The sequence below is a fragment of the Vombatus ursinus genome, unplaced genomic scaffold, assembly GCF_900497805.2.
Source record: "Vombatus ursinus unplaced genomic scaffold, bare-nosed wombat genome assembly UNPS02014832.1, whole genome shotgun sequence".
In the NCBI taxonomy this organism is placed as follows: domain Eukaryota; kingdom Metazoa; phylum Chordata; class Mammalia; order Diprotodontia; family Vombatidae; genus Vombatus; species Vombatus ursinus.
Window position 1 is genome coordinate 9,713,149 of NW_020954610.1, and position 12,985 is coordinate 9,726,133.

At 34.9% G+C, this 12,985-nt stretch overlaps 1 protein-coding gene across 1 annotated transcript in view; it reads right to left on the bottom strand.

Moving 5' to 3' along the window:
* Nucleotides 1-1,641: 1,641 nt before the first annotated feature.
* LOC114025634 (vacuolar protein sorting-associated protein 13A-like) overlaps nt 1,642-12,985 on the bottom strand; it is a 282,189-nt gene continuing 270,845 nt past the window's right edge. Inside the window, exons 69-72 of the mRNA XM_027839101.1 lie at nt 9,244-9,329; nt 6,611-6,734; nt 4,952-5,026; nt 1,642-3,120 (exon numbers count right to left, since the gene is read on the bottom strand). Coding sequence (XP_027694902.1) covers nt 3,070-3,120; nt 4,952-5,026; nt 6,611-6,734; nt 9,244-9,329 — 336 coding nt within the window. The 3' untranslated portion in view covers nt 1,642-3,069. The remainder of the gene's footprint in view (nt 3,121-4,951; nt 5,027-6,610; nt 6,735-9,243; nt 9,330-12,985) is intronic.

Consider the following 12,985-nt stretch of genomic DNA (forward strand, 5'->3'; position numbering starts at 1 on the left):
GTTAAATAACTACTGTACCTATACAAGCACACACCTTTCTAGAACAAAATGGTTAAAAGAATGTACGATTATGGACTGGAAAATCACAGAATTTTAGTTCAGAAGATCTCAGCAGCCATGTAGTCCATCCTATACCTCAAAAAGAATTCCAGTCATCCAGGCAATACCGGAAGACCTCCAATGAGGGGGAACCCGCTACCTCTTGAGATAGCCCATCCCATTTATGGAGAGCTCTAATTGTTCTGAAGTCATGCACAAGTCTAAATTTGCCTCTGCAATTTTTAGCCTATTCCTCACAAGACGGGGTAGTTACAACAGTAGTAAATGTCTCATTTCAATGTGAAGAGTTGTAATGGATGTCATTACATAGGTCACATTGTGAATTAAGCAAAAAAGCAAATCAAAAAATAAAGGAGGGTAGTGTTGATGAGGCATTGAAAACTTCAGAATGTCAGGCTCCAGGTAGATACTTTATGATGACTGAACATCTAACACATTGTGGATACTTAATAAATGAGATCTCACGACATGATGATAATGGCAGCTTTAGGACAGGCAACAACAGCAAAGACCAGCCTAAACTATAGAAAGGAAGAAATTATGTGAAATTAATCATCATGTGAGTATGGAGTCCATGGCAGAGAAAAACAAAAAACTATACACTGACTAGCATAGTGGTAGAGGTAGGAGCAAAGATGTCTCAAAAGCGCATGTCTTAATTCTGTCTCTGTACAATACTCAATTCCATGGAGAACTGCACAAGTACATCTAGGACGATCACACATTCTAAAACACAGAGCAAAACAGCATAACATTACTTTTTAAAATATTAAACTAAAAATACAGTTAAATTGATATTACTAATGGCTTTTTTTATGTCTTGAGCTACATGTTCCGTTACAAACCTCCCCTTCCATAAAGGTTTATCAATGGTGTCAACTGAAATGATGAGTCCCTTTGTTGTGGAAGAACAAAAATGAGGTATTCACGCCCATTATTAAACCAGAGGAGAAAATTGCCTGATCAGTCAGAAATCAGGACACATAGTGTCTACACCTGCTGGCTCTGAGTTTCTTTTGGGCTTCATTTCAGAAGCCTTGCCAGTACCAACAGTGCCCATTACTTAAGTTTTTAACTTTGACCCCTGCCTGCTTCCACTTCTGCCACCAGGACCCCAAATGTTTGTCTGGATTGTACTTAATGCTAATTTGTTTTAAATGAATAAATTGTGAACTCAGATAAAGAAGGCGACATGAGTAGACTATCCAACTATATAAGGCTCAGACAAGGGTTAAAGCAAGAAATTACCGAGCTCAAGGATGTTAACTAAAGCTCCCTTTAGGCCACATTATTAATTAACCCTTCAAATCAAATGTATACATTACCTACCCCATGTTGGTCAGATTCTCATGTGAGGTTAAAATATCCACCACAGGATAATAGGTCTCCTGCTCTGAGCAGATATTATAATTAGTCACACAAATTACAGTTGCAATTTGGAACTCCTTTGTAATATTACTTCAGTTTGGTAACTACATAAAAAAACCCACAATATTCTGGAACTGATCAATAATATATGTAATGGATTTTTGTGGGCAAATCAAAGATTGCAGGGCTTGATCCGAAAGAAAGAAAAATACATTTATAGTTTGGCATGCTGTTTACTGTAGCTTTTACAACAAAGCAAGGGTCTGAACAGATCAGAGAATTTCAAAGTCAGTAACTTATACACATTCCAAAATTTCAAAAACAGTTTGGAAACAATCTTTTGGCAGCAGTTACACAACATGCATCTGATATTCCATACTATCCAACAACTAAATAGAAAATACTGTTATCATACAGTCATTCATCATTCTCTCCAAAAGAAAGAAAAAAAAGATTTCTATATAGAGAATGGAAACTAAAAGAATCCGGCAGCCTTCTTTCCACTCAAGTGCTGCCAATGATTTTGGTTGAGATGAGCTTTACACCTGAATCACAACCTTAGAAAAGTGAACCTCAAGTTCTTGAGTCTCTGCCATTCACAGCCTGGTGCTCAGTCTCATTTTAGGTTACCATGATTTCCAATAAGACCTGTAAGTTCTATGTAATTCCTTGGGATGTGAGTTCTTGTGGGGAATTTAAATTTGTAGAGTGGTCCTGCTCTGTGGAGGAAGTCAGAAAGAAGCTACATTTGGGAGGCTTCAGAAAGTTTTCTGTAAGGTCAGAATTCCACTAAAAGCATTAAATATATAAATCAAATTCACAATATTGTCCCCAGGGACTTGGCTTGAGGATGTATTTCTTTATTTTTACTCTTTCAAAGAGATTTTCCTGAGCATGGTAACTATTTCTTCAACAACATACTGTCTGTCTTAAGGCAAGGCATCAGTGGATTTTTTTATAATTTATAGCATAGTGTATAAAAAGGTAACTCCAAACACTTGTACATTTGAAGAATAATTTGAACCTATTCTTAATATAAAAAAATAAAGAAAATACTTCCAAAATATTTATCCATAAAAAGAATTCAAAGATTACACTGATGAGCTTTACCTTTCTGATGAGATTACCATTTAAGGTCTTATGATACTACTGGAATGATATTTGATTAAATCAGTCTACTCACTGCTCACTCAGACCATTTGGAGTAGATAAGTATGTAAGTTAAGAATGGTAAACTTCAAAATATGATACCCCAAAAAAATTTTAATTTAGCTCTGAGTGGAATTAACTTAGGGCAACTACTTTACCACTGTGAGATATACTTCTGCAGCCAGTATTAAAGTTCCCTCAGGGGAAAAAAAAGGATCTTCCTTTAAAAATGTATTAAGAGAATTTTAACTGTTTCAAGTTAAAAACCTAATCATCCCCTCAAATGGATGAAATATTTTGATTACATAACTATTTTATCCAATTACAACTGATCCCTCAATGAAACTGGACTACAACCATTAAACACAGAGTGCTTGAATATAATTTGATACCTGACTCCCCAAATTAATTTTGATAATCAGGCACTGGAAGATAACAGCTATAAGTTATATTGTTTCATCCCTGATGTCTTCAGCCAACTCCTTCCATCAATTAGAATCTTGGTGAAATCTCTCTCATTTCTTCCAGTTTTGAAAGGATCCACTGTAAGCAAAGAAATAAAGGAAGATACATTCTTATTTTGTAATAAAAATTTTAAAAATAATTTGATGAGTTCATGGGAAAAGTGGTTTTCAATTTACCCAGTTGTGACCTAAATTTAACAAGCATTTATTAATCTCCTACTTAACAGACATGATGTAAGGCAATGGAAATACAATGACAACAAAATGTTTCCTGACCTACAGGAACTTATCTTCTGCTGGAGGGAATGACACGTACATAGGATCAGTAAATGCAAAATCTATACTGAAAATTAGGGGTGGAGAGGACAAGCATGGCCTCCCTTATAGGAGGTGGCACTTGAGCTGAGCTTTGAGAGGAAGTTTTCAGATGAAGAAATTAAAGCTATCTATAGTCATATGAAAAAATGTTCTGAATCAGTAATGATTAGAGAAATGCAAATCAAAACAACCCTGAGGTACCACATCACACCTATCAGATTGGCTAACATGACAAAACAGGAGAATGATAAATGTTGGAGAAGATGTGGGAAAATTGGAATGGTAAAGCATTGTGGTAGAGTTGTGAACTGATCCAACCATTTTAGAGAGCAATTTGGAACTACGTCCAAAGGGCTATAAAACTGTGCATACCCTTTGACCCTAGGGTTGTATCCCAAAGAGATCATAAAAATGGGAAAACGACCCACATGTACAATAATATTTATAGCAGGCTTTTTGTGGTGGCCAAGAATTGGAAATTGAGGGGAGGCCCATCAATTGGAGAATGGCTGAACAAGCTGTGGTATATGAATGTAATGGAATACTCTTGTCCTATAAGAAATGATGAGCAGGCAGACTTCAGAAAAGCCTGAAAGGATTTATATGAACTGATGTGAGTGAAGTGAGCAGAACCATGAAAACACTGTACACAGTAACAGCTACACGGTGTGATGACTAACTTTGATAGACTTAGCTCTTCTCAGCAATACAAGGATCTAAGACAACTCTAAAAGATTCATGATGGAAAAAGCTATTTGCCTCCAGAGAAAGAACTATGGAGTCTGAATGCAGATCAAAGCATGACATTTGCTCTTTTTTTTTTTTTTTTTGTTTCTTCTTTCTCCTGGTCCTCCCATTGGCTCTAATTCTTCTTTACAACATGACTAATATGAAAATACGTTTAATAAGAATGTATATGTAGAGCCTATATCAGATTGCATGCCGTCTTGGGGAGAGAGGCAAAGAAAATTTAAAAGTCAAAATCTTATGGAAGTGAATGTTGAAAACGAAAACTAAATAAATAAATTTAAAAATTTAAAAAGAAAAAAGAAAGGATGAGCAGAAGGACTTCAGAAAAACTTGGAAAGGCTTACATGAACTGATGCTGAGTGAAGTGAACAGAACCAGGAAAACACCGTACACAGTAACAGCAACGCTGTGCGATGACTAACTTTGATAGACTTACCTCTTCTTAGCAATGCAAGGATTTAAGACAACTCCAAAAGACTCATGATGGAAAATGCTATCCATATCCAGAAAAAGAACCATGGAGTTTGAATACAGATTGAAGCAAGCTATTTGCTCTCTCTCTCTCTTTTTTTGTTTCTTTCTTTGTTTCTTTCTTGTGGTTCCTCTCATTGGTTCTAGTTCTTCCTTCCATCATGACTAATGTGAAAATATGTTTCATATGAATGTGTATGTAGAGCCTATATCAGATTGCATGCCATCTTGGGGTGGGGGGAGGGGAAGGAAGGGGGAGAAAATTTGGAACTCAAAATTTTGGAAGTGAACGTTGAAAACTAAAAATAAATTTAAAAAAAGTAAAGTCAGAAGCTCATATCAATTTTAATGAAAGAGGTGACTGGATTTACCTGGGCATCTTCTGCAGTCTTAAAATTAACTATTTTCCCAAACTCTTTGGCATGGAATACAGACTTTACACGTTCCTACAGACCAAATAAAGAAATGAGTAAGTATACAGAAGAATAACCAAACTTCATGGAAAAAATTAGCATAAGAAAAACAATTTCACTGCTCTGTACTTCATATTAGAAATGATACATTTTGAACTGCATTATAAGAAACAAACAGGATGGAGAATCAAGCATACCAGTGAAACAGCATGACGACAAATTTAGCTCTACAATTCCTTAACCTAAAAAAGAGTCCATTTTCATTGCAAAAACAACAAAGTGAGAAAGGAAAAAGCAGAAAGTGAAGAATGGCAATATTTTTTTCTTTTTTTCCTCAAACAATTTATTGGACTTCTTTCCTGAATGATTAAGTTCAGAAATCAGAGATGAGATCAGTATATTTCAAATCTATCTACATGATTCATTATAGTTGCAAGCTAACTATGAAAGAACTGGCTCATGTGTTCACCACTTTGAGAAAGCCAAAGCCCATTCATAGAGGTTGCATGTAGTCTATCTCTCCTTTACAGATCCTTTTTATTTTGTATTATGCAAATCTGTATTTGTAGGGAAATTCTGCTTAAACAAGCCTAATTCTCTACCTTTCATGATGTAAGAACAAAGAGCTGGGCTAACTACTTAAGGATCAATAATGGTGTTTTGACACCAGAAACTAGTTGCAACTAATGAACCTATTAGGAGGTCATATGTGGTTTTAGCTAAACAATTTTGCAAAGTCTCTATAAAGTTGATTTTAAGTTAATAGTTCTAGTTAGCAAATACTCAAACATTCAGAGTTTAAAAGAAATCCATCTGGGTTTAAGAAACAGGATAAAGGACTAAAATAAATGCTACATTATTTCTTTTGTGCTCTTAACAACATTCCATATATCTTTTAATACAATTCCTTGTCCAGAATAGATAATAGTTGCTGATAAGACCTGAATGATAAAAAGCCAACTTTATTTTCCAAGAATCTGTCCACTGATAAATATGCACTGAATGCCTACCACAAACCACATTGTGCTAGCAGTTAGAAAAATTCTAAGTACCTGCCATCAAGGGCTTATGATCTAGTTGAAGAGACCAATCACTAAGAATAAATAAGTTGTTTGAGACACAATGGCTTTTCTTCTGACCACTTTTGAGGGTTTCAAGAAAAACATATTGTGAGGGAAACTTAAGAACATTAAACTCTATGGATATTTATAGTCTCAGCTTAGTGCTATAGATAGCACAATGGTATGACAGATAGGGATAGGGACTGAACTTGTGATTTCATTGATTAAAACAAGGACTCTTAATTTAAGAAAGTATTCTCTCCAAATATATTTCAGCATTTTCTCTAAAGACCTGAGAGGTTAAGTGCCTTGCCCAGGGATGTGCACGTGCACGTGTGCACACACACACACACACACATACACGCACACTCTTTCTCTTTCTCTCTCTCTGCATGTAGTACCACAGAAAGTAACTGTTAAAACTGACCTATTTTCTGTTTGACAAAAGTATGTGGCCATATGCTAATTAGAAACTTACAAATATTAAACTAGAAAAATGAAAACATCTTGAAAAATAAATCTTAATGTTCTATCTTCATATTTTTATTCAATATACCTTGGCCTCAATACGTAATCTTCGTCCATGAATGATAAATGGCTCTTTGGTAAATTCATCAAAGTTGTATTGCCACTCACAGGTCAGCTGCCCAAATGTTCCTTTTGTCACAAATAATACACCACTACCAAAAACAAAGGGAATAATAATAGCAAATGCAATAATAGCTAACATTTATATAATAGCTTAAGGCTTACAAAAAACTTCAGATATCTCATTTTATCCTGAAAACAACCCTTGAAGGTAGGTACTATTATTAAAAAACAAACAACAAAAAAAACCGGACAACCAAGAATTATTTGGAGGTGCTTCATAAATAAGGCAATAGAGCAATTCTTTGTGGAACCAATTGTTATTCTCTATCTTTAGGGACTTTATATGTAACTAGAGCACTGAAAATATTGAATTTGCCACTAATATTCTAGGTAGCACTAACTATAGGTCCTTGTGTGAGAGGGAAATTTCCCACCACACCGATCACAGAACTAGAAAGACAATTCTAATCTCACCTCTGACAACTGACATTCTTAAAATCTCATATTCCTTAAACAATGAAACTTAAGAGGCTTTGATAATGGTCAACTAATGCTTATAAGGTCTTTTTCAAAAAGTCCTAATTTGAATTACAACATTTATATAACTTCTCATATCAGAATTTCTCATCTTTCAAGATGAAAATCAAGAAAAATGCTTTCCCTGTAAAATAACTCTTCCCTTACCCAACCCCTCCCCTAAATTGTTTTCTTCTGCTTTAAGACAACAATTGTCACTGCCTGCACAGAGTTCACTAAGTGGAATGTGCTTTGTTTTTGCCAGAGCAAAGGACTAAATTAAAGACACAGCTGGTTCCTTGTCACTGGTCAGGGTGGAGGAATAAAAGAGCTACTTCTCAGCATGCATTTCCCTATCCTCCATTACTTCTTTCTGATCCTTCTCCTTCCTCTCCCTGGGATGGAAAGACAGAGGGATTAAGAATTATCATCAGTCTCCCAATAAACCTTCAATGATGTGGAAAGGCATTCAATAATTTAACAACTCATATGCATATACAGAAATATATACATGCATATACACATATGTAAAGATGTCTATATATATGTTTGTATATACATTTCTATATATGTATTTGACTTATTAACTATATAAATGTAAAATATATAGACAAATAGGTAAATGTTTGTGTATGTGTATACACACACACACACACATACATATATGCATACAAACATTCATACATACATATATCCCAATTTACTCTGCTCATAAAACTTTTGGCAGATAATATATCATCTTTTCCATCTTACAGATCAGGAAATTGAGGCTTAGAGTTTAAAGGACTTGTCTAGAGCCACAGAGCTAGAAAGTGTCAGATACAGGCTCAAACTCACGTCCATTGATTCCAAGCTCAGCACTCTCTCCACTGGACATTTAGACAGGGATATAGCAGCTCTTTAGCTCTTGTTCTCTTGAACCAAAGATATATGTCTTGTATTGTGGTTTGTCCTTTTTTTTTCGAAGAGGACCAAGGACATCATGGGGTGATGTCGTGACTTGCCCACGAATTGGGATTAAGTGGGGCAGAGTTGGACAAAGTCATCAGCCTCACTCTCTCTTTCACAGTCATCGTCCTTTCAGAGTTCCAGTGGTTAAGACCAGCGGAGGGGAACCTGCACGCAGCCTTAAGGCCACAGGTTTCACACCCCTGGGCAAGACAAAAGTCAAGATGACTGGCAATAGCTCAGGTGTCTTTGATGTCTGACCAAGCTCTAAGCACTCCACAGGACAGGACTTCCTTCAGCCACCTTCATGGCCACTGAAACAAACTGTTTTCATCTGCACATTCCACCCAGGGAATTCTTCACATGCTTGGGGCCTGTTAGTTACCCTCAACTTGGTTTACAGCCTATATGCCAAGACAGTTCACTGGGGTGTGGCCACTGCACATGCTACAGCTTCTTGGAGCCACAGGTGAAAATTGGGTGGTGGGTAGACACCAAAGGTGGATAATGAGCCCTGAAAAGGGCTCAGCAAGTTCTCACAACAGAGGTGTTTAGTCCTCTATACTCCATACACTTCAACATGTAGGTGGTGTAGTGCATAAAGTATTGGACTTATATGCAGGAAGACTTGAATTCAAATCCAATTTCAGACATCAGTGTGTGTACTATGCCTACGAATTAATGCTAAGGTTTTAAAACTGATCAGTCAGGCATATGACTGCTGGTCTACAGTATAAAATACTTTTATCTGTGCATTTTCAGGCATGGGAAGAGAAGATAGGGAAACCATACATAATAACTTAATAGTAATGCATCTACCTCTTTCTTAAAATAAAAATAATAATACGTCTACCTCTTTCTTAAAGGAAATTCAAAACTTACGCACATAGATCATCTTTACATTTGCTTATATAATGATATTTGACTTTGAACTATCTTTATGTGTTTGAGGTTTCATCTGTACATATTTGTGTATATAGCTACCTGTGTGTGCATCTATATGTTTATCTATCTGTATGTATACATGACTATATATGAGCAAAGGTTTGGATGATAATTGGTTCTACTCATTAATACCTCTTTGTAAGCCTGTTACTAATTAGACAGCTAAATATTAACACTAGTGAAAGTTACCTTGAGGTTATCATCAAGAAATCTGTTTTATTGACCATAACATGTGTAATATACTTGTTTTTGGCAAATCTTCCATTTTCCAACACCTAAAAATATAAAAAAGAAAAAAGGTTTATGCTATTCCTATTCTAATATTACTTACGTCTTACCCTCTTCTAGAAATTATGGGTGAAAAATTCATTATCACATTTCACAGCAATAATCTATATATCCTAAATTAAATATGAAGAGCAAATTTACTTAATATTCATTTAAATGTTATATTCACCTTTCTCAAAGTACCTACTTGCAAAGATTTGTTAAAGATAATTCAATTTCAGCTGAATGAGGATGTTTAACACATTTGGGTTTTTAAGGTAATCTACTAAAATAAAACCTGTGAATCAGTAACATAACTAACTGTATTACAGTTCAGATCAGACAAAAATATATTATTATTTAACAATCATGGTTATTTTACCTTGCAGAATAAAATTAACATTGAATTGAGTCCACATGACAACACATACAAAAGTCCATAAAATACCATAATTTATTATGGTCTTCTGCTATTTCCTTGTAATTTCCTCTTCTTCTGCCTTTTAAATCACACTCATTCCTATATCAAACTTCAGCTACCCTTCACCCATAGGAAGTATAGAAATGACAACAATTAATGAAATTGTTTCTTCATTGTTCATTCTGCACCAAACATTATTTTCTCCAGGTGTGAAGCTGTTTGCCAAGGTTATTATTAGGATCTGAAATACTCATACTTTGATAACTTTATCCTTTTCCTTTCTTATTATGATAGACAAGATGTACTTTTAGGCAGATTAGGTAATTGTGACTAGAATTCTGTAAAGCAAAAAAAATGTATATAATGTAGGTAAAATGTTGCCAACTTTAAAGATTTGGGAAGATAGTGAGGAGGTTAAAAGTTTGGAAAATATAGCTAATGAGGAAATATTAAAAGGAATTGGAATTATTTCACTCTGAGCAAAGAACACATAAGAATGATTTTATAATAAATATCAAATTTCTGGAAGACTCTTAGCACAAAGGTGGATGACTCTTCTGTATGGAGACTCCATAGGTGGCTCTTTTCACCTGAGATAAAGAAGAAATAATGGGAAAAGAGAAGTATAAGGGAAAAGGGGCAAGGTATATGAAAGAATTTCCTAATAACAAGGTTGTAAAACATTGGAGTGGATTATCCAGGGAAAATGGAAAGCAGATAGGTTTTAAAAATATACAATCTATTTTTATTTGTTGAATGAAACTTAGGTATAGACCTAATTCATTAAATCAAGGAAGTGGTTCAAATAACCTCCCATTTCTACAAACCCAGATTATATACTATGTTAAAAGATTATGTCTTTAAATAAATTACAAGCCCTAGTTCATTCCCCATATGTCTATGATCTCATTTTGCCTTTAATGGCACGTCATATTAAACTCAAGCATGGCAGCTGGACCTAAATGTTAATTGAATCAGATTATACTACAGCAGCAAAGGAAAAGAATCAACAACTTTTCCTCCCCATTTTCAATCTCTCAGCACTAATTCGAACCAAATCCAAAGTATGACAGTGGAAGAAATTAAGGTAATTTCAAAAATCACACTGGTTTCCGGGTATAAACAACGTCAAAATTATTCAGGAAGAAACACGCGGAATGTCTTACAAAGCTTACAAGCTTACAAAGCACTTACAAAATAAGTAGATGCCAAAAGAGATGATATAATATGATTTGAAACAAATAGTACTTGATTCCACGAAATGCATCTTTTGTTACCAAGGTTTTTGAGAATCGTTCAAAGAAAACTCCCTATAGAACAATAATCAACCTAAATCATGAATTAATGGAAAAAACATGGCCAAGACTGAAAAAGAAAAGCAGCTTTCAAACTAAATGCATATGAAGCATAACACAGACTTCACAATTTTGTCACATTAACAGCTTCGGTTCTACGCTATTACTCCTCTCACCTTCAAACTCTGTATATCCCTCCCTCAATCCATCATTACATCCTTCCCATTAAAAAAATAATCTCATTCACACTTAAAGCTTAGGTGTTTTACTTCCCCTTCCCATTTATTCTTACTTGTCAAAGAACTCATCATGTACAGGATCACACAGCTGCGTCATGGTTTTAGTGTAATTTTCTCATTTTACAAAAGACATTCAAAGAAGTACTTCTAAAATTTGCTTCTCACAATAATCCTGTGACATAGGCACTTTCATTCCCCTCCCTTTACAGATGTAGAAACTGAGATATAGTAAAATTAAATGGCTCCACAGCATGTTAGTTGATTTGAAATGAATGGACTGCCAGGGCCACACAGTCATGATGTTCGCCTAGGAATCCTAACTTTTTATCTAGTGTTGTATTCTCAACCCCAAATCTGTGCTATGGCCCTCTTTAATGAAATCCATTCCCTGGGCTTCTAATAACATTTGCACCTACTGGATGATGATGTGAAGGCTAGGATTCCTATAATCCCAAGACACTCAGCCTTAATCAACGTGACACTCATCTATTAAGTCTTATTCTGTTTATCCCAAGCTTGACTCAGTCCAATTTCCTAGTTATCAAACTCCAACTATTTTAGATTATCAGTACCCCACTGCCAGTTGCTTGATTGGGCCACACTGCTTCCTGGTTCCCAAAGTGTTGTGTGGTATATCTTTATTTACGTGAATTAAGCAACATCTTTAAAATCTGAGATACAGCTGAAAAATAACTGATAACACTTTGAGCTATTATAAAACCAGGGCTGGAAATCACTACCCTAAGTCCTCAGGCAGTTACTCAGAAAAAAAGTAGATAGAAGTATTATCAGCACAAAATATATTAATTCAAACTGTCTGATATCCCTTTAGTAGCCTCATTTATATACTCTAGCACAGGGGGGGAAATCTTTGCTTTATTCATTAGAGTAAACATTACCTTCCAACAAACCTTTGGTCAATGTTTAAAAGGAATGAACAATGTCACATATAAGACACTGTACTCATCACACGTGTTGGAATCTGTAGTCAACTAAATAATAAAGTCATGGTCATTGATATTAGGATATTCTCTGTATTTAGAAAGATAAGTACACAAAAAATAGTTCATTTAATGTAAACAATCAACTGAATCATTACCTACACATGGAAACACATGGAAAGAAGTGAAGGTAATGAGAGGACTGCCTTTAGTACTAATCTTCGTTATTATCCAGACTTCACATGTATAGTGAAACATTTCCCTTAGAAATAAGATTGAGGGAATCAAAAAACGTTTTCTGAATGATTCAAACTATCCAAATGTTAAAGAAAAGAGTTACACAACAGACTGCTAAAAGATCTAACCTGAAATTATGATACAGCTAAGAGGTAAACCACTGGCATGAAATAGTTCTGCTCTCAAACAACAAAAGCTATTAACCATTTATGGGAAACTGTATTTAAGAAATTACTATGCAAATTTTAGAATATGTAACAGACCCTCATTTAGGTTAAAATTGGGATTTTTAAAAATACCGACATGGGAGTATAAGTGAGAAGTAACAGGAAAAAACCTATTTCTTCTAAATACAATATAAGAAGTCAATAACTAAAAGTAAAGATGACAGCCACAAAAAAAAAAAAAAAAGAAATCACTGGACTATGAAATAACACCAAACTACAACAGATATGCAAGCACAGGATAAATGCACAACCTTGAATGGGCACAGAAAAAAGTTTAATCGTAAGTAACAACGCACCATTTATG